Raw genomic sequence first — 22940 nt, forward strand, 5'->3', positions numbered from 1 at the left:
GGAAATTAACTTCCCTAAGGAAGTGAACAGTAAGAGAAGACTTTGTACCAAGATGCTGTTTGAAAATGAAATGAAAGAAAAAATCAGGGAGAAAGCAAAGCTTGTCTCCTGGAAAGCTTTGAAAAATACTTGCTTTGGAAATAAATGTCCTTCTAGAAAGCATGAATTTCATTCTCTTTCCCTGAATTAGCTGTTCATTGGAAAAGAATTTGAAAAAGATGAGTTTGGGTTTTTTTGAGAATGTGTCTTTTTAATGGACTTTTTTTAAGTGGGAGCATTTTTAATATGAATTTAATTTAGGAAATTTTAGACTTAGGAAAAAAACAAATAACCTGTTTTATCAGAGCACTGAATATTTAAGCAGGAGATGCCCAGACTGTGGCTGCCCCTTTTCTGTAACCAGTTTCACTATAAAATGTGGGAGCTGCGTGGTAATGACAGGGAACCTGCTTTTGCATGAGAGAGAAAGCACAGTGCCCTAAAGCCATCTGAATGGGGACTGTGGCCAGCTCTTTAGGTGATCAGCACTTACCTGTCCCACTTTTTTCTTTTAAAAAAAATATAATTTTTTTTGTGTATAGATGTCTTGTCTGCATATATGTCTGTGCATTGTATGAGTGCCTGGTGCCCACCAAGGCCAAAAGAGGACACTGGTTGAGCTGCCCATGTGAGCACTAGGAATTGAACCTCAGGTTTTCTGCACTAAGCAGTTAGCACTCTTTTTTTTTCCCCCCATTTTTTCCAATTTTTTATTAGGTATTTTCTTCATTTACATTTCAAATGCTATCCCGAAAGTCCATAATCCCCATTCCCTCTCTCCAGCCCTGGCCAAAGTGGACTTCTACAGACTCACGTCAGTAGTGCGCACTGTGCTGGTTAGGGACGCACTGCTGGACCTACAGGAGTTGGAGACAAACTTGCCTTTGGTTGTATTTTTCACATGGAAGTTAGGATTGGAGCTTGTTTTGCACATAAAACTTTTATATATTTATGTCCAGGGGTAGAGGAGAAAGTCTGATGTTTGTGTCTGTAGATTCAGTTACAGCTTAACAGGAAAATAAAATTTTTAAAAAATATTACAGCTTGGGTTGGGTTTGTTTGTCTTTTTGGTTTGGCTTGGTTTTGACTTTGGGGCGATTGTGGTTTTGGTTTTGTTGTTGTTGTTTGTTTGTTTGTTTGTTTTCACCAGTGCTAGTTTATAGCTCAGTAATCCTCCGCACTCCACTTCCCGAGGCATCCCCACATGCTGGGATCGCCCACTGCCACTTCTGGTATAGAAAATTCTTGTTTTTGTAGGTAAAGCATTGATTACCTATTCATGAGTGCCCACTTTAGTTCTTCCCCTGTTTCTTTTGTGTAGGCTGAGCGTATCTGACTAGGCCTGTCTTCTTACCCACACTTAAGTCCCTCTGTAACCATTTTTGTGTTTTGCCATTTGCAGACCTGTTAGTTCCTTGTCTCTTTCGTTTCTTTTATCTTGGTCATATTTAGATGATGTCTGTGAAGTCATGATTTGATGTGTTATTACCTAAAATCCCAATTGCCATAGGCTGTGTCTGTTGTCTCTGACTGCTCTCCCCACTAAGGTTCAGTAAGCTATCTGGGGCTTGTTACTAGTCCGAACCCTCTATTTGAGGTTATACTCTTTGTGAGTTGGCCTTGTTTCCCGGTGGATACATAGATTGAACTTTGGATTTGTAATATAAGTTATATATCTTAAGATTTAGTACAATTCCTTAACTGAACTATTAGTGTGTATAGTTTTTATGCTAACGAGTGGAGCAGATCATCTGACCTAATTTGTATTTGTAGGAGAAAGATGCAATTGTGAACCCACCCACCAGAGAGCACTTTGATTTGTAGGACTCTTAGTACCTTCCTTAAAAACATGGATATTGAGGTTAGGGAGATGGCTGGGTGTAAGTACAGGGCTTGCTGTGCAAGCATGAGGACCTGAGCTAGATTCCAGCTCTGCGGTTTTTAGTGGTGGTGGTTGTTATTGTTGTTGTTAAGTCCAGGTAGTGGTCCACAACTGTAATCCCAGCTCTAGGGCATGGGATTAGGGGTGAGAGACAAGTACATCCCTGGGGCTTGCCAGCCACCCAGTCTACTAGAAACCTGGAGCTCTAGGATCAGCTTCAAAACAAACAAACAAGCAAACCAATCAGGTGAAGGGGCTTATGAGTACTTGTTGCTCTTTCAGAGGACCCAGCCAATTCCTGGCACTCACGGAGTGGCTCACAGGCACCTATAACTCCGGTACTAGAGATCCAGTGCCTTCTTTTGGCCTGCTCAGGCACCAGGTACACATAGAATACAAACAAAACACCCAGCCACTAAAATAAAGTGAAATTTAACAAAAGAAAAAGGTACAGTGATGGAGGAAGAAACCCAAGGTCTATGTGTACACACATACTCATAGGAAGTATGTGCAGCATATGGTTATCTATACACAACTGAATTAAAACATACCTGTATTATTTGTTTTAAGTATTACTAGAAGTCAACTATATACTATAGTCAAAACAAATCCATTACTAAACAAAAGTGCACTAATCCTGTGAGTGTGTGTATACAGATATTATAGAAATGCTTTTAGGCATCTTTGAAACCAAGCCTATGTGTGAATAGTTTGTGAAAGAGATGGCAAACTCTGATGGGGGAATACCTAAGGGTCATGGGTTTTATGTGTCGTTTTGGTGTAAATAAGGTATTAATACTGTGATTTTTGCTACAGAAGTGGGGTGTGAATATATATGTATAACCTTTTTGGCATGTCATTTCTTTTTACAGAGAGAAGGAGCAAGAAAGGGAAGAACAGTTAATGGAAGACAAGAAAAGGAAGAAAGAGGATAAAAAGAAAAAAGAAGCCACCCAGAAGGTGAGTTGAGCGTTGGGCTTATCTTTCTGTTTGCCGGCCATCCATCAGTGACTGCCTTACTTGAATATCTGACACAGGAAGACACACCTGAGGCATTCATTAGTTTATTTGAAAGTTAAAAAATTTGAAATTGGAAATTAGAAAAATGTTTGAAATTTGTACATATTACTATACAAGGAATGATAAATAGTGTTGAAGCTTATTGTATGAAGACATAAGTAAACCAGTATGAAGAAAGTCTCAACTCATGTCATTTTGCTATCTGAACCATAATTTAGTATCATCTTCTCTCCAAGTTTATAGACAAACTTTTTAAAACTTGCTTGATATGCCCTATTGGTTTTTTGGCCTACCCATGGTGCTATAGTTTAGGAAAGTTTGCTTTTTAATAATCCCATCAGTAACTGCCCTCAGACAGGTTCTAGTAGGCCAGAAACATGGTGGCCCGTGTTTGTAATCTCATCACTAGGGAGGCAGGAAGATGCTCAGTTTGAGGTTATCCTGGGTTACATAGCTAGTTCCAGACCAGTTTGAACTGTATAGTGTGGCCCTGCCTCAAAAATGATGAAACAAATGGTATCTTGCATAGTGCCTTGGGGGCTAGAGCATCACATGGCCTGAGGAATGTGCTTGGAGGGAAAAAGAGATACTAAATGAAAAGGCAGAGTTGACAGCTGTCAAGTCCTGATCAAAATGTTTGTGTGATGAGCTGTTGGAAGCAGACAGCACAGCCTTCTGCTTGAGAGCATCGCCCCATCCCAGCACGCAGGCCTGGCTCCTGACTGGCCAGCCTTGCTTTCCCTGCTCCACTGATCCATTAGGAATATGTAACTTGCTCTGGCTCTGCAGGGTCCCTGTGTATCTTTTTCTGGTGTCAAGCTTTGCTGGCAAGGTCTAGTGTGGTTATGTGGAGATTTGGCAAGCAGGGCCTTATTGCAGGTCAGTCAGCTTGGAGGGTCCCTGCTGTAGTACTGGTTTCAAAGCTTGAGTTTATGGAGGTATAAACTGTTAGGAGGTTCAGAGAGAACCATTCACATAGAATAGTAAAGGCTGTCAGACCTAAAGTGAAGCAGAAGGAATGCACTGCAGGGTTTTCCCAGCATCACTGAATATGCATGCCCTGTGATTTCATTATTTGAAGTAATATATAAATAGATTGTTTATGAGGACCAGCATTTGAGAATTCTTGGAAATACTCTCAGAATTGGGCGGCAGATAACCCTGCTATATTAAGTGTATGAATGTAATTTATTTTTTATGACTTAATTAAAAGGAACAGAGACAATTATTTAGTGCTGTATCAGACTGCTATGTGGTTTAAAATTTTGTCTGTATAAATGGTGTTTCTATCATGTTGATAGTGGTAAATCTTCTATCATACCTTCATGCTGTCAGAGCATTTGCTTCCAATCTTAGCCTATCAGAACTGCCTATGATTCCAGAATAAAGAATGTGAATAGAAAGACCAGGTAATGAACCTGGTGTAGTCATGTATACTTGTAATCCCACCATTTGGTGTAGAGGCAGAATGGTTGGAAGTTCAGATGTTCCTCAGCTACATAGTGAGTGAGTTCTATGTAAAGTGGGCTACATAAAACTTTTCTCACAGGAGATGAAGGGTGGGCCTGTAGTCCTTCACTTTGGATACATAGCCATCTTCCCTGTAAGACTCAGAGAAGTGCAGGTACACTAGTGTTGGCTTGCTCCTATTGCCCTATGGCCTTTGAGCTCCTGCCCCATGCCTTGCTGATCCCCCAGCCCCCAAAAGTCTCAAGTGAACTTCGAATATTTTTCTTTCAGCCACTCACATTTCATCTACTAAATTGGTACACAAACTTCACTATCTGTGGGAATGAAGCTAATAGGGACCTGAAGAGTCTGGAGCAGGGGTTGTTGACTAGATGACAAGTAGAGAATGATTGTTCGAGTCAGTATATATTCTGTCTTGATTCTTAACGTAGACAAGTTAAAATATTAATGTCGCTCTTTTTAAGCCCTCACCTTTCTTACTCTCTAGCCCTCCTTCTCTCTTTCCCTTCTCCCTTCTCTCTACATGGCCATGGCTGGCCTCTCTCTTTCTACCTTCTCTCTTTCCCCCTGTCTTTCTACAATAAAGCTCTAAAACCATAAAAAAAAATATTAATGTCACTGGGGAGGCAGAGATGGGCAAATCTCTCTGAGTTTGAGGACTTCAAAATGAGTTCCAGGACAGCCAGGGCTATACAAAGAAATTCTATCTTAAAACAACAAACATATATGTGTGTGTGTGTGTGTGTGTGTGTGTGTGTGTGTATAATATATATTATAATATATTTTAAATATTTATATAATTATGTTATATATTTTAAATATTTATATAATATATATTTATATATAATGTCTTAAGTTTATAAATCAGATTTACTGTGGACTTTTATTATGAATTCTACAAATAGGAAATTTATTGGAAATAAAGGAGAATGTGGCTGCACTGAGAGTATATTGGGAGTATTTATATAGAGCACGTAGTTTTTACAGCTGGGTGCTGTGTGTGTGCATCTGCATTGAAGACTGAGTAAGAAGTAATAACAAAGTATAAACATGAAAATTTCAAGGGATTAATTATGACTAATATAAGAATTCAGACATCTTGGTTGGGCAGGATGATGCCTGCCTATAACCCAATTCTTGGCAAGGAGATTGGAAGTTCAAAGTGAGCTGCGGCTGCTGAAAGAAAGGAAGAGTGAGAAAGGATCAGCTAACAGAGTCTGGGCTCACACAGGTTGGCACTTGTCTTTGACAGCATTTTGTTGTACTAAGCCACTGTATAATTTTAGAATTAAATTTCAATTTAGCAATTTTAAGGAAAGAGCACAAAGCTTACTTCATGGTCCCAATATTATTGTAAAGACAGCTAGAAGGCATAAAGTGTGCTCTAGTGGAAAGGATTGTAAAGAATGTACCACAAGTTGTGTTCTGATACAGCTTTCATGGCTTGCTTGCTTTCCTCATTGTTTTTTAATCATCTCTTTGTGTCTGTCTTCTTCCTTAAACTGGATATAAATTTTTTGACGTCATATTTATATTTATGTCGTCATCCCTGTGTCTGTGTGTGGGAGGCAGTAGTTGCTCAGAATGCTTGTTTAGTAGATGAATGGTCATGAATGGTGGTGGTGGGCTGAGTGTGTAACTTGGTAGAAGACTGTTCTGGGTTCCATCCTCAGCACTGGATATAGAACAAGCATGAATGATACCAGTGTCATTTTATTAAAACATTGACTTTCATTTAGGGCTAAAATTAAATTTCTCCCCCACAGAAATTAAACATGAGCCCCTTTCCACTGTGTTCCATGGCAGTTTGCTCTTTCCAGAACCATCCCTGAGTAAACCATGTTAAATTCCCATTCACCAGAGAGATGTAAAGAAGGACTCCATTCATTCATTAGGCTGACACTGCAAAAGGAGCATTGTGCAGTGTTGGCAGGACATAGGCTCTCGCTGTCCAGCTTTTTACCATCTGAGAATCGGCTGTGGTGACAGCACCCACATTATAAGACATATTGAACATGATTTAGATTTGTTGCTTACAAGTGGGGAAGGAATTAACTTCTATACAACTAATCTTCAAAGTGGCATTTCAAGAAATAGTTACAATGTAATAAAACCTAAATTGCCTTCAGGAATTGTTATGTGGATCAAACCCATTCATTCTTGGATAATTGGGGATTATAGAAAAATGCACAAGGGTGTTTCACTAGAATTGAGCTCTGTAGCAATTAGTAGTGGGGAGTGGGTTCATTTTAAGACACTTCCACAGATTTCGGTGTAGTACGGTTAGCCTGTCCTTTAATGCAAAAACGTAAGAAACACTCTAGGGAATCCTAAAAATAGATGGTTTAGGTTAGATTCAGAGTCTAAGTGTGCTCAAATCTGTTTTGAGTACTGACCAGCTACAGGGCATACCCTCCAAAGATGACCATATTTTCATGGATAATAGTAATCCCGAATGATTACTAGCCACATAATGTCTTTTAAAGAAGTTTGTGGCGTTCATTTTTAAATTATTTAACTATGTATTTAATTACATTTTGGGTAATATATTGAAAGTATATAAAATATGCCAAATAAAAAAGTTACTTTTATGAGCTTATCTCTCACCATATTTTTGTTGAATTTATTTTTAGTGCTTTTGAGAATTTCATACAAAACATGCACTACATACTTTGATTTATATTCACTCCTCCAGCCCCAGCCCCAGTAGCCTGTCTTTCCCATTCTTTTATATCCTCTGATGGTAATTTGTGCTGCTCATGTTGTCAAGGGTGTATGGCCATCTCCTACTATGCCCATTACAGACCTACCATGGGCCTCACCCTTAAAGAAAGCCACTCTGACTCTGAACTGTTAGTAGGTCCTGGGCTCAGGGTAGGGTCCCAAGGCGCCTCCGTCCTTCAAGCTGAATTGCTAACTGGGTTGATTTTGTTCAGGTCTTTTCTAGCTGCTGTGAAATGATGAGTGCATTGGCTGTCGGTTTCAGAACTGTTTTGATCCTCATGACTCCTAGCTGTTACAGTCTTTCTGTCCCTCTTTCTCTGTGGTCCCTGGGCATTGAGGGCTTGGAGTTCATTTTTAACAACTCTTCTTACATAGTTAGATAATCAGTGTAAATGTACTTTAGCAGGCTGACAGCTTGGAAAAGTGGGTCAGAGTTTCATAGTCTTAATGCTGTATCCCATCCACAGCTAGGAGTCTGGCTTACCTGCTTCGAGATGTTTTTCTTTTGTGGTTTTGTATTATAAGGAGTATTTGCTGAGTATCTCAGTTTTGTTGCCCCCCCACCCTATAGAAATATCAGAAGCAATTTCCATCTGGCTTCAAAAGATTTTCAACCCCCTACCCTCAAGTTCATTACTATATTTAGCCACCCATCATGTTAAGAGGTTTTCATAAAATCTTAGTTATGACATAAAGAAGTACTTTCTTTAATAAAGCATTCATAAAATTTTGTTCAAATTTTGCCCAGTTCAGTCTAACCACTCTGCTTTATGGCATACATTTTGATGATGACAGCAGATTTCAGTTGAACTTTGGGATTGCTATCTGATTTACCCTTAACCAAACAAAACCCTGTTAGGAGAGATGACTGTCTCTACCGAGTAAGTGAGTAACTGAGTCACACGGGCTTGGTTTGAGATCTCTGTTTGCAACTGAAATTCATGATGAGTCCCTCAGGCTTTTTAGGTTTGCTCTCAGAAGTACTTGAGTTCATACTCAGGAGGGGTTTTTGTATTTATGGTGAATTGAGTTTCTGGCCACATCTATTTGACTTTCTAAAATTAGAGCAATCAAAATGGCTAACAACATTTCCAATACAGGGTCTATATCATTTAGGGAGTGGAATGGTGGTGGCTGTTGTTGTTTTAATTTAGATTTCCTCCAAATCCTAGGTGTGTGAGTATGGCTGAACAGCTCAAGAAGGATGTCTGAATTGACTCCCAGCTGTTTTGGGATTTCAACTAAGCCTGCGTATACTGACAACTTAGATTGCCTGAGTTAGTAAAATTAAAATGATTGTACAATACAGTACTGAACTAAAAAGCAAATTTTATTTATTTATGTCTGTTATTTCTTTTGCAGGTCACGGAACAAAAAACCAAAGGTAAGATTTCCCTTCTCTGTGTGTAGACTTCACAGTGCTGCTGACTCAGCCTGTGTCCACTCAGGAGAGTGGGTGTGCAGTAATCACGGTGGGTTGTCTGCAGTCACTGCAGAGCAGGAATGACAGACTAAAAGCACTTGGAACTGTGTTTCTAGTTGGCCTTACATTTTTAGGAAACAAAAGATTAAATACTTTGTTTTAAAAGTGTGTGAATCATGATTTTGATTAGTAGAACAGTAACAAATTATCAACTAGTTTCAGATGGAAATTACAAGAGCACTTCCCAGTCTTGGTCCATGGGATACATTATGCATTTTGTCTGAAAATGGAATGTCACATCTAGAATGTTCACACTCTACAGCCTGGAGTGTTCGTTTTTAAAAGATGCCAGATTTTGAATAAGTTAACTCTGCTTGAAAAACTGGAGTGTTACCAAGAGAAGCAAGTGACCCTTAGGTCTTTCTCAGTGTAATAGTTAGTCTGTTCTGTGGTTCTTTCTGCTTTCCTGGTTTTGTTATGTAGTTTATTTGATAATGGTCACTTTGAGTTAACAGGCCTTAAGAGTGGGAGATAGAATTCCTTTAGATAATACTTATATTGAGCACCTTAATATGTGGTTCTCAATTAGGTATATATTAGAATAATATACAGAGTTGTCAGAGTGCACAAGCCCAGGCTGCTGCCAGACCTTGACGAGAGGACACATGACATGAAAACCTTTGCCCTGTATTTAAAAAGAAAAAAAAATCAGATAAGAATAATAGAGCCTTGGACTTGATTCGGGTCCTTCTAATGATGAGTTTGGTTTTGATTTGGTCAGTTTGACAACAGGCCAAAGCATGTCATTCGGTGATAGATCGAAGGATCAGTAAAGGCAGGCAGTCTTCATAGATGTTTCATCTCTGATAGCTTTCTTAGGAAATAAAATTACGAAAATAAATTGTTAGATGATTACACATTAGTGTATTATTGTATTTCTACTCAAAGGTATTTCAAAGAAGATTGTGCCCCGGGACTTTGTAGTGATTTTAAACTGAGAAATTGTTGTTATAATTATCTTAATTGGTTTGGAGGAGAGTGTTCTTCTCTTGTCCAGTTCAGCCAGTTCACAACCCACAAGTAGGCTTTCTTTTAGGAAAGTCCCAGCAAATTCATTCTTTTCTAAGCCTATTTAGAAATAGACTATGCAAATGGACTTGGAACTAAATATTTACAGGAGTTTGTGTGTATGCGCGTGTGGACACATGTATGAGTACACATACCAGAGAAAGATAGAGACAAACAGAATTTCAGTATCTAGCTATAGCTAATCTGAACCTCTTGGTGTTGACCTTACAGTGATCATCCTGTCTCTGCTGCCTGCGGACTGGAGTTACGGGCATGTGCTACTGGCCTATTAAAGGACTCTTGGGTGGGAAAATTGGTGTTTTCTTGACAAGGCAGGCTCTGTGTTGGTACAACATGGAGACCATGGTAGAATTTGGGGTCCTAAGCCTGGCTACTTAAGTCATGACCAGTGGTGTTTCCATCAGAAAACAAAGTTCATTAGACATTCTTTCTCAAATAAAATAAATTCCACATCTGTTCTCAAACAAATTAGTCTATCTTATACCAAAGTCTGTGAGAGAGAGAGAGAGAGAGAGAGAGAGAGAGAGAGAGAGAGAGAGAGAGAGAGAGAAGAAGGAAGGAAGGAAAGAAAGAGAAATCAAGCTTTCCTTTCTGTGCACTGCTTTCTACTTTGGTCATTTTCATGTCCATTGTAGATGAAATTCACTTCCCTGTCTCCTTACTCTTCCTACTCCCTCCATCAGAAAATCAAGTCAGATAATCCTAAAGGAGCTGAGGGTGTATGTAGCTCAGGTCTCCAAGGAGAAGACAGGAATTTAAAAGAAGAAAAAGCATATACATATTTATAATTTGAGGTGTGTTATACTCACCAGCCTTGAGGTTTATTTTTTTTCTTGGTCAAATCTTTGTCTATTGGGCATTCTCCTCCTCATTCTTTTCCCTGAACTGACATTTCTGGTCATGTCCTCTCCCCAGCAATAGTTATCTTCCTTAAGAGATCTCCCCTTAACTATGAATCTACTCTTTCCCCAGCAGAGAAAAAAGAAAAGACTGTGTTGGTGCCAAGTCTTGGGTTATACAAGGACTGAAGTAAGATTTTTCTGTATTTCAGAAAAGCAGTAGATTGGTTATATGTTCTTCCTTTATCTTCCACCATTACAAACAGTATGGTGATATCTTAGTTAGGATTTTTATCGCTGTAACAAAACGCCATAACCAAAAAGCAAGTTGACGAGGAAAGACTTTATTCAGCTTACACGTCCATATTCATCACTCACACAGGGCAGGAACCTAGAGTCAAGAGCTGATGTAGAGGCCATGAAGGGGTGCTGCTTACTGGCTTGCTCCTCATAGCTTGCTTAGCCTACCTGATACAACCCAGGACCACCAGCCCAGGGATGGCCCCACCCACAATAGGCTGGGCCCTCTCCCAATGATCACTAATTGAGGAAATGCCTTACAGCTGGATCTCATGGAGCCATTTCCTCACTGAGGTTCCATCTTCTCCAGCTTGTGTCAAGTTGACACAAAACCAGCCAGTGCAGGTCAGAATTCCAGAGAGGAAAGTAGGATGGAGATGGGGGTAAGGGTTTCAACTGGAAGTTCTATGAGCATGCACGGTGCCTACTACTCAGTTAAAAGGAAGAATAGGGACTTAGGCAAAAGTTTAGATTCTCTTTTATGGATATTAGGCAGAAGCAAAAATGGTTTCCAGAATCATGCAATAGCATGATGAAACTTAACGGGGGGGGGGGGGGGGGGAGTTAAGCTAACGTTAAAAAGCCCCAATTACACAAACTACATAATAGCAGAATTTGGCCATTGCAGTTTAGCCTTGTTGACGAGTGCTATAGGATAATGGTTGGCTTAATGAAAGCTATCAGTATGCAATGAAATGACTAAATACTAATGTGACCTTTAGTTGCTAGAAAGTATCCAGGGTGAGAATTACAGGTCTGTAATAGACATCAGTATGGAAGGGGACCACGCACGGATTGGGTCATGTCAGCCAAGGAATTTATCATTTCAGACAGGTTTAAATACATGGGTTGTGTAGCTTTCATGTCTTCCTAACTGGGGATCCTCAGATGGGGCTCTGGTAGCTAGAATTGAACATGTCCACAGGAAATACCCACTTTGTTTTTGTTTTCAGTGAGGCTTACTTTGACCCCAAAAATACCAACTCTGAGTCAAAGAAGTGGGAAAACTTGCAGCTCAGTGGATCAGTTTTTAGATACTATGGTTCAAAGCATTAAATCATAGCCTTGCCCCATACTTCATTGGCTCACATTGGAAGGAAAGCATTTCCCATCAGCATGTCTGGGATTGTAAGTCATTTTACTACACTAGCTTCTGAGCTTATTCCAAGAAACATACATAGTGAGTGGATGACAGTGGCTCAGATAATTTAGCCTACCTGCAGGGCCCCTACACTAGAGGAGTTTGTGTGTTCTAATAGGTGGGGACATTTGGTTGGAAATGGAACCAGGGCCAGTGAGATGAATCAGTGGTGAAAGTTCCCGCCATTCAAGCTTGAGGGTCTAGGTTTGATCCCTAGGTTTATGATGGAAGGAGAAAGCAAACTCAGAGGTTGTCCTCTGACGTCTACTCGCTTTGTGGCATGTACATGCCTATATGATCTCTCTCACATCAATATTGTATACACATACAAATAAATAGGGCAGTAGAGAAAGCTGGTATCTGTGAGATGAATGAGTATGAGCTGTCATAAAGCATGCACGGAGACAAACGAGCACAGAGTTTTCCTGTGGGAGGGAAGGAGAATGGACAGCCTGGATAGAACTGCTGATAAAGAGGAGGGAGGCGAGTTCGGCTCTGGGGTCCTGGGGAGTCGTGTGAGTGTGGGTGAGGACAGATGTCCTAAATAGCTCTACCAAGCTGAGTGATGCCTTCATTGTGCTATGAGATAATGGAGCTTAGGGCTGGGGAACAAGTTTGAGGGGAAGGGAAAGGATAAAAGAGACCCAAGGTGGAGATAATGGTTTGGCAAACAATTACCAATAGTGAAAGCCTTTGAAGAAGTTTGTTCCCAAGTAACTCAATGTTAGCAGTAGGCAGGCCCCACAAATGATTAAATTTTAAATGATTAAGTGTGTAATTTTCTAAAAAGTAGACATAAACTCAATGCCAGGTGTGGTGACTTGTACCTGTTATCCCACCCAGCACTTGAGAGACTCAGCTGGGAAGATGGTTATGAGTTGGAAACTGGTCTAAATAAAACTTCAGAATAAAACCCTGTTTCGCGTGTGGTATGTACATCCATAGTAGCTAATGGCCAAATTAGCTGCTATTTTGGAGTTGTAACTAAAAGGATGTTTAAAAGCAGAAGCTGTGGGGCTGGTGAGATGGCTCAGTGGGTAAGAGCACCCGACTGCTCTTCCAAAGGTCCAGAGTTCAAATCCCAGAAACCACATGGTGGCTCACAACCATCCGTAATGAGATCTGATGCCCTCTTCTGGTGTGTCTGAGGACAGCTACAGTGTACTTACATATAATAAATAATAAATCTTTAAAAAAAAAAAAAAAGCAGAAGCCGCTAATGTCCTACACACCAAATCTGACCTGCTTATTTTTATGCTACCTGTAAGCAAAAAGAGCAAAAAGAATTCTTTAGGTTTGTTTGTTTGCTTGTTTTGTTTTTGTTTTTGTTTTTTAGTATTTTAAAGAACAGTGTCTGAGAATATAAAATTGCTGGCTCACTGTCCTTAAGTAAAGTCTTGAACCACAGCCGCTTTCTATGGCTGCTTTCACTCTCCTAGTACCCAGTTGATTTGTTGAAACCGAAACCTTATGTCCATTGAGTGCTAAACATCCACTGTTTAACCCTTGCTCCACAGTGTGGAGGACCCCAAAGGGAATGAGGGAAGACTGAAGAGCTAGGCAGAGTGAATCTCAGAAGAACCAGTAGTCAGGGGCTGCAGGCATGACGGCCAGTGCCAGATGCCCTCTAGGCTGGCAGTGAAGACATTGGTGACTGCAGGAGGGAGATGGTGAGTGCAGAAGCCAGTGTGTGAGTAGAAGGTGAAGAAGTAGAGACAGTGGTAGGCAGCACTGAGAATCACATAATATGGGCTAGTCACCTGTGCATAGGTCAGTCTTTGAGATTTCTAAGTTGTCATCCTAAAATAGTATATTTCCTAAGGTTTTAACTGGTTTTGCTTAGTTTTAGTTTTGGTTTTCTAGTACTGGGGATTGAATCTAGAGCCTCTTGCTCACCACAGAACTATATCCCTAGCCCTCTTACAAGTATATGTAGATGAAAAGGGTGTGTGCGTGTGTGTTTGGTCCCATTAAGATAAAGGAACCTTCCAGTCTGGGCCAGTGCCCTGAGCAGACCCTGAGTGAGAGCTCCGTAGCCAGTCCCACAACACCCAGAGGAGGCCCCACTCCCAGGTGCTCTAACATGCCCAGGATCACAGACTAACAGGATCCCAAGAGCTTGGTCACACCAGGATCTCAGGATCACAGAGACAGCTGAACTGGAACCACAGGAAGGACAGGCTTCAGTCAGATATAACAAGGGCAGGTAGCACTAGAGATATCAGATGGCGGGAGGCAAGCACAAGAACGTAAGCAACAGAAACCAAGGTTACTTGGCATCATCAGAACCCAATTCTCCCACCAAAGCAAGTCCTGGATACACCATCACACTGGAAAAACAAGATATGGATCTAAAATCACTTCTCATGATGGTGATAGAGGACTTTAAGAAGGACATAATGACTCCCTTAAAGAGCTACAGGAGAACACAGGTAAACAGCTAGAAGCCCTTAAAGAGGAAACAACAACAACAAAAATCCCTTAAAGAATTACAGGAAAACACAAACAGGCAAAGGAAATGAACAAAACCATCCAAGATCTCAAAGTGGTAATAAAAACAATAAAGAAATCACAAAGGGAGACAACCCTGGAGTTAGAAAATCTAGGAAAGGGGCTGGAGAGATGGCTTAGCAGTTAAGAGCACTGACTGCTCTTCTAAAGGTCTTAAGTTCAAATCCCAGCAACCACATGCTGGCTCACAACCATCCATAATGAAATCTGATGCCCTCTTCTGGTGTGTCTGAAAACAGCTACAGTGTACTTACATATAATAAATAAATAAATTATAATAAATAAATAAATCTTTTAAAAAAGAAAACCTAGGAAAGAGATTAGGAGTCATAGATGCAAACATTACCAACAGAATACAAGAGATAGAAAAGAGAATCTTAGGTGCAAAAGATACCATAGAAAACATTGACACAATAGTCAAAATACAAAAAGCAAAAGGCCCCTAACCCAAAACATCCAGGAAATTCAAGACACAATGAGACGAGGAAACCTAAGGATAATAGGTATAGAAGAGAGCAAAAATTTCCAACTTAAACGGCCAGTAAATATCTTCAACAAAATTATAGATGAAAACTTCCCTAACCTAAATAAAGATATGCCCATGAACATACAAAAAGCCTACAGAACTCCAAATAGAATGGACCAGTAAAGAAATTCCTCCTGTTACATAATAATCAAAACACCAAATGCACAAAACAAAGAAAGAATATTAAAAGCGAAAAAGTGAAAAAGAACAAGTAACATATAAAAGCAGACCTATCAGAACTATACCAGACTTCTCACCAGAGACTATGAAAGCTAGAAGATCCTGGGCAGAAGTCATACAGACCCTAAGAGAACAAAATGCCAACCCAGACTACTATGTCCAGCAAAATTCTCAATTATCATAGACAAAAAAAAAAAACAAACAAGATATTCTATGACAAAACCAAATTTACACAATATCTTTCCATAGATCTAGCCCTACAAAGGATAATAGATAGAAAACACCAATACAAGGAGGGAAACTGCACCCTAGAAAAAGCAAGAAAGTATCTGCTTTCAACAAACCCAAAAGAAGATAGCCACACAAACATAATTCCACCTCTGACAACAAAAATAACAGGAAGTAACAATCACTTTTCTTTAATATCTCTTAACTATCTTTAATATCTCTTTAATATCAATGGACTCAATTCCCCAATAAAATGACATAGACTAACAGACTGAATATGTAAACAGGACCAAGCATTTTGCTGCGTACAGGAAATGCACCTCGGTGACAAAGACAGACACTACCTCAGAGTAAAAGGTTGAAGAACAATTTTCCAAGCAAATTGTTCTAAGAAACAAGCTGGAGTAGCCATTCTAATATTGAATAAAATCAACTTTCAACCAAAAGTTATCAAAAAAGTTAAGGAAGGACATTTCATACTGGTCAAAGGAAAAATTTACCAAGATGAACTCTCAAATCTGAACATCTATGCTCCAAATGCAAGGGCATCCACATTCATAAAAGAAACTTTTCTAAAGCTCAAAGCACACATCACACCCTCACACAATAATAGTGGGAGACTTCAACACCCAACTCTCAGCAATGGACAGATCATAGAAACAGAAACTAAACAGAGACACAGTGAAATTAACAGAAGTTATGAACCAAATGGATCTAACAGTTATTTATAGAACATTTCATCCAAAAGCAAAAGAATATACCTTCTGCTCAGCACATCATGGTACTTTCTCCAAAATTGGCCATAGAATTGGTCATAAAACAGGCCTCAACAGATACAAGAACATGGAATTAATCCCATGCACCCAATCAGATCACCACATACTAAGGCTGGTCTTAAATACCAACAAAAACAACAGAAAACACACATACACATGGAAGCTGAACATTGCTCTCTCTACTCAATGATAACTTGGTAAAGGAAGAAATTAAGAGAGAAATTAAAGGCTTTTTAAAATTTAATGAAAATGAAGACTCATCATACCAAACGTATGGAACACAGTGAAAGCAGTGGTAAAAGGAAAACTCATATCTCTAAGTGCGTTCAAAAAGAAAAAGAAAAGAAACAAGAGAGCTTATACTAGCAGCTTGACAGCACACCTGAAAGCGCTAGAACGATGGCTCAGCGGTTAAGAGCACTGACTAGTCTTCCAGAGGTCCTGAGTTCAAATCCCAGCAACCACATGGTGGCTCACAACCATCTGTAATGAGATCTGATGCCCTCTTCTGGTGTGTCTGAAGACAGCTGCAGTGTACTTACATATACTAAATAATTTTTTGTTTTAAGAGCTCTATAACAAAAAGAAGCAAATACACCCAAGAGGAGTAGAGGTTAGGAACAAAGTCAGGGGTGAAATTAACCAAATAGAAACAAAAAGAACTATATAAAGAATCAACAAAACCAGGAGCTGGTTCTTTGAGAAAATCAACAAGATAAGGTAAACCCTTAGCCAGACTATCCAGAGAGCACAGAGACAGTACCCAAATTAATAAAATCAGAAATGAAAAGGGAGATATAGCAATGAAATATATCTTAATTATTGTTTGTTGAATATTAACAGTTGAAAATATTAAAATCATGTTCTACAAACAAGAAACAATAATAAAAAATTACAAAAATAAAAACATTTGAAGTCATTTTACAAAACAAGCTGAAGGACCTGGTAGCTTGTAATGGTCCTGTGCTGTGCAGTTGTTTGGTCTCCTGCACAAATGTAGAAGCTTGCCAAGTTCAGACACTTCTTAAAGAACACTTTTCCTGAAGAAGAACAAAAAAACAAAACTGGCACCTTGCTTCCACTTTCAGAAATGAGGACAATTAGAAGTTGAAAAGCAAAGTAAGAGAGTGTAGAAGTATGGTGGAAGTTAACAGAGTGGGAGTGGGAAAGCCTGAGTCAATAGTGTAGCTTTTAAAGGTGCTTGAGTAGAAATTAGAAAATAGGACACATCGTATTTTACAGTGTTTTCATTTCCTGTGAGACAGAGACTGTTTATTTTAAAGCATAGATTTTGGTTTTGTTTGTTTTCTTTTGTTTTGTTGTTGTTGGTTTGGTGGGATTGAATACAGGGGTCAGAAGCCAGGCAGCCACACCACTCCCTAAAACCTACATAGATTCTCTCTGGCCAAGACACTGAGGCCTTGAGGCTTTTGAACCAAATAAACACAGTTTGATGGCTAAAGTAACTCTTTTTAGAGGTATTTATGCTTCAGCCTACAAATCATTAACACTGAAAAGAGAGGCGTAAAAGGCAGCACACCTGGGACTTGTAGTCTGTAACAGCTCACATCTGGATGGACACTGAATGCCTTTTTTTAAAAAAAAATTTTTAATGAAAAAATATTTATTTATTTATTTATTTATTTTATGTATATGAGTACACTGTACAGATGGTTGTGAGCCATCATATCGTTGGGACCTCTGCTTTCTTGGGCCCTCCTCACTTGGCCCCACTCGCTCCACCCCAAAGATTTATTTATTATTATATGTAAGTACACTATAGCTGTCTTTAGACACTCCAGAATAGGGAAGGCATCAGATCTCATTACAGGTGGTTGTGAGCCACCATGTGGTTGCTGGGATTTGAACTCAGGACGTTCGGAAGAACAGTCAGAGCTCTTAACCACTGAACCATCTCACCAGCTCCAATTCTTATGTCTTAACTTTGAATTTGGAACTTTAAAATTGTCTGCTCTTACCTAACAGTTGCTTTATCTCCAGTAGGTGTCAAGAGTCTTGCTTGCCTTTAAGGTGTTTTATGTTCACATTTATTTATTATGTGTGTATGTGTGGTCAGAAGACAACTTGGCAATAGTCATTTCTCTCATTCCAGCATTTTTAGGGATTTTAGGCTTGGTTGAAAGCACCTATATCTAGTGAGCCATCTTGCTGTTTCTTGTTTGCTTAAAGTTCATAGAGAAGTATAATAAAGAAAAAAACCAAGAAGCCTCTGGCCGGGCACTCCAACACAGTTAGCTTCTCTAACAAAGCCCCAGAATTTTCAGCACCTGATCCACCTGATCTAGATCCACCACCGTGTCAGAAGAAAGGTAGTGGAGCTGTGTTCTCCTTGCCATATCCGTCCTGTCTTTGATATGACTGGGAGAAAATGCCACAACGGGTTGTACAAGGATTCTGGCACAATGTACAGCACCGACCAGAGTTTGGGGTTGAAGCAGGTGTGTGTATTATAAAGTTAGTCAGAGAGTTTACTCTCATTAGACTGTGGTGTCACCGTCTTATTTAAGAAAGAGTGTTAAGGCATGTGGCCAACTTTACATAGAGTGCCTAACTCATTTGTAGAAGGGCAACATCACAAACTAGCTAGGAAGATTCCACCCAGCTTTATTCTCATAAGAGAAAAGACAATTAGTAAATGACATGTGGAATATTCCAGAAACAAATATTTACTAGTTATTTGTCCATCATCTGCTATGTGTTCTGCAGACAGTACTATGTTAATATTAGACAATGACTGGTTTAAGTCTTTATTCTGCTCGTCATCACATTACAGTCATCACCCTTTTACTGGGAGGCCAGTACTGTCTTGTGATTGGCTAAGAATAGACGACATATGAGTTGCCTGGAAGTTACTTGAGCCAACTATTCTTTTCTCCTGTCACTCACAGTATTCAGTAGTGGCCAGTGGTGGCTAGTCTGGGCCCCTGTTTTCTGATGATGTATCTCTCTCCTCATAAAGGAGGCAGTTAAATGGCAACATGCTGGCCCAGCATCATTTCAGCAGTCAAAGCAATACTGCTACCAGAGTTGTTTGGCAGGAATTCGGGCCTCAGATTATTCCTGTAGTATTGCCAGTCTCAGTGTGCTGGGCAGATTTTCTTGGGAGGAATGGATGATTTTTTTTTTCATGAAAGTATTCAAAATTATTGTTCAAGCATAAGTACTGAGTTTATAATAGAGAAACACACGGTGGTAGTCTTTTGCTAAGATGGTGACAGGAAGTAGAGAGCAGGAACCTCTGCAGGCAGGGTGAGGTGGGGAGCAGCAGGTCCCCCAGGGTGTAGTGATTTCAGGATAGCTGTGCACATTTCTGTACTATTTGACATTTTATATCGATGAAAGAGCTAAGGCAGATATCTTATAAGTAAAAGCTAAACGATTCCTCATATTTTTGTTATGTAAACAGTCACAGACAAACCTTTGTGTCCAAGTGGCTAGAGCAACCAAAGTCCTGTGGAATATTGTGATTCTCTAGGCCTGTAGTCCTCTGTGGGAGCCAGTTCTGTGTGTGTTCTAAAGGGAGCAGATTGAACGGTAGTTTCTGTTCTCGAGGAGCTTAAGGCCAATGAGAGAGAGGTCTGTAAGTAGAGACTTTAACTATATTCAGTATGTTGTGAGAACATGTGCTTCTTGTGCCTAGGCAGGAACTTGAGAAAGAGTTCCCAAAGGACTTCAATGAAATACGATGATTGTCTATAAAGTAGCTCAGAGAGTAAAGACACCTGCTGCAAAAGCTGACAGCCTATGTCCCAGACCCGCACATTAGAAAGAGCCACCTCCCCCAGGCTGTCCTACCCCAGCATGTGTACACAGGACAAAAAAGTAAATACAGAACCTGCTGTGGTGCCTGTAATCCTAGCACTTGAGATGCAGAGGCAGGCGGATCTCTGAGTTGGAGGGCAGCCAGAACTACATAAAGAAACCCTGTCTTGGTGAAAGAAGAAAAAAGTAAATGTAAATAAATACTTTTTTTTTTTTTAATTAAGAAATTAGAGGAAGGGAACGTCCTCTGCGCCTTGAGTACTTGGCTACAACCATCAAGGATTTGGTGCAGTGAGCGGTGGTGGCTTATTTTCCCCATTTAAATAAGACATGCTATTTTTGATTATTAATCAGTCACCTGTTACCACCACCACTCCTACCCTAGTAAAGTGAACATTCTACAGGAATTTTAAAAAGCCTGTCCTTTGAGAACAAAATGTAAGCTTTCTTAAAAACAGACTTTTAATTTAAAAGACTTTCCCAATTCCTGTCTTTCAGTGCCCGAAGTGACGAAACCAAGTTTAAGCCAACCAACGGCCGCCAGCCCAATTGGCAGCTCTCCATCGCCACCAGTCAATGGTGGCAACAATGCCAAAAGGGTGGCAGTGCCGAACGGACAACCGCCAAGCGCCGCCCGCTACATGCCTCGGGAGGTGCCACCGCGATTCCGTTGCCAGCAGGACCATAAAGTGTTACTAAAACGTGGGCAGCCCCCTCCACCGTCCTGCATGCTCCTCGGGGGTGGGGCGGGGCCTCCTCCCTGCACAGCACCTGGAGCAAACCCCAACAACAACGCACAAGTGACAGGAGCGCTGCTGCAGAGTGAGAGTGGGACTGCACCAGGTAAGCCCCCAGCAGGAGAGCGATCCTTTGTTTTGTTTCCTGGTATCAATTGTTAATGCAGAGATAGTACCGCACAGCAGATGGGAGAGGGCCCCAACATAAAATTTGCATGGACCCTTCTCTAAGCTGGGTTGTGCTGTCTTGACATGAAAGCATAGATTGTGTCATTCCTCAGCTGTGTTCTGGAAGTGAGACTGGCATGGGGCTTTTTCTAAATCTTCCAGAATCCTATGCTTCCAGAATGGTCGCTTAAGATGTTGTATTGTATAGATTCTTCAGAGAATACCAGATGATACTAATACCATTCTATTAGTTTTTTGGGGTTTTTTTGTTTTTTTGTTTGTTTGTTTGTTTGTTTGTTTTGTTTTTTTTTTTTTTTGTTTTTGTTTTTTCGAGACAGAGTTTCTCTGTGTAGCCCTGGCTATCTTGGAACTCACTTTGTAGAACAGGCTGGCCTCGAACTCAGAAATCCACCTGTCTCTGCCTACCAAGTGCAGGGATTAAAGGCGTTTTTAAACTAGGGTTTTTGTTTTTTTTTAAATTAGTGTTTAACTTTAGAACCCTGGATTTTGAACGGTGCTAGACATTGCAATATACACATGAGGGAGTTTGCTTAAGAAGTTTCATTAGAAGTCTTGAGAGTTTTTTCTGTCTTATCTTTTGAAACAGGATCTCAGGTATAGCCTAGGTTAGTGTCAGGCCCATGATCCTCCTGCCTCAGGTTTGTGAGATCATGTGCCACCAAGAGTTTAAGTAGCAAAGAGTTTCCAGTCCCTTTTTAAAAACTAATGTGCCTTTTTAGGTTCTATTAAAACTTTGAGCTTAAGCTAGAGAGCTAGAGAGAGATGAACAGGCAAAGGTGGTGACCACCAGACTTGATGCCTGAGCCCCACCCATAGCGGAAAGAAAGGACTGACTCCCAGAAGTTGTCCTCTGACCTCCTTATGTACCGCATAGCACACATACAAATAAGTAAAAAACAAATTTTAAAGAAAAACAACTAGACTTTGAATATCATCAAGCATAGGAAAGACCAGCATAGTCTCGAGGTGTTAGGATTCTGTGCTTCCTCATTTTATATGTGTTGTTTTTAATGTGTATTAATTAAAAATTGGTTAATGCAGAAATTAGAAAATTTTTTCATTAAAACACATTATTTTCCCCTCATATACACTAGATATGCTAATTTTTTTAACTCTATGCTGTGCAGTACTGATTTATCATATTTAATCCCCTTGGGAGTCTAAGCCTATCCGATGCATACTCCAGTATCTCAGGAGCTAGCTAAGGGACATTCAGAGAAGGCTTACTGAGCAGAATGCACCGGCCAGTCTGTGGAATTCACACGTTAGCAAGATAGGCTCACAGTGAAAAGCACAGTGTGGGGAAGGAAGGACGGGAACAGAGGCTACCATTTGAGGAAATAGCTCCGACAGTTCCTAGCGACAGACAGTTTTTCAGTTGACAAGCTCAGAAGTAGCTGCCTAGATAAAGTGGCACTTGAGGTATGTCTAAAAAGATGAATATATTTCACTGTGTGGAGTTGGGGAGAAAACGGCAGGTGCCAGTCTTGAATGGTGCCCAGAGTAAGACTGTAGACATCTTTGTAGAAAGTTATAACAGGTAGAACTGGGAAGACTGGTTGGCCTTAGGTCATAGAACATCTTAATGAAGCTAACCAACGGGTTTTGTTTTTCTGTGCACTAGGGAATTGTTAAACACTCTCAGAGAGCAGTAATGGAACCAAAGGGGTATTTTAGAAAAACCGCTCCAGCCTTGAGTGTTAGAATAGATTAAAGAAACATAGCATGGCTTGTTGCATTTTCTCAGGATACAAGAAGGTCCTTCTGTTTCAGTAAGAATGGCAAATAGGTAGCTTTGAGAGTGGATACAGAGTTGGATGTTGCACATGCAGCACTAGCTAGTGACAAAGAGGAAACTCTAGCATCTCCTCACAGGCCTGATGACCTAAATTTTAGTCCCTAAGACTCATATGGTAGAAGGAGAACAAATTGTCCTCTGACCTCCACACTGGCACTATGGCATGGGATACACAGTTAGATACTGTACTAAAATCACTCAAGAAAATCAACTAGGTAAACAAGCTAGTCTAGGGGATGCACTAAGCTTTCCAGAAGCAGTCAGAGCCCCAGGTGTTGATGATAC

The 22940-nt window shown here is 40.1% G+C and overlaps 1 protein-coding gene across 2 annotated transcripts in view; it reads left to right on the plus strand.

The window, feature by feature from the left end:
* Positions 1-22940, plus strand: part of Tnrc6b (trinucleotide repeat containing 6b) — a 229774-nt gene that overhangs the window by 144575 nt on the left and 62259 nt on the right. For both annotated transcript variants that reach the window (NM_144812.3, NM_177124.4), the window contains 3 exons: positions 2794-2881; positions 8498-8519; positions 20430-20774. In NM_144812.3, coding sequence (NP_659061.2) covers positions 2794-2881; positions 8498-8519; positions 20430-20774 — 455 coding nt within the window. The remainder of the gene's footprint in view (positions 1-2793; positions 2882-8497; positions 8520-20429; positions 20775-22940) is intronic.

This window comes from Mus musculus, chromosome 15, assembly GCF_000001635.26.
Source record: "Mus musculus strain C57BL/6J chromosome 15, GRCm38.p6 C57BL/6J".
Classification (NCBI taxonomy): Eukaryota; Metazoa; Chordata; class Mammalia; order Rodentia; family Muridae; genus Mus; species Mus musculus.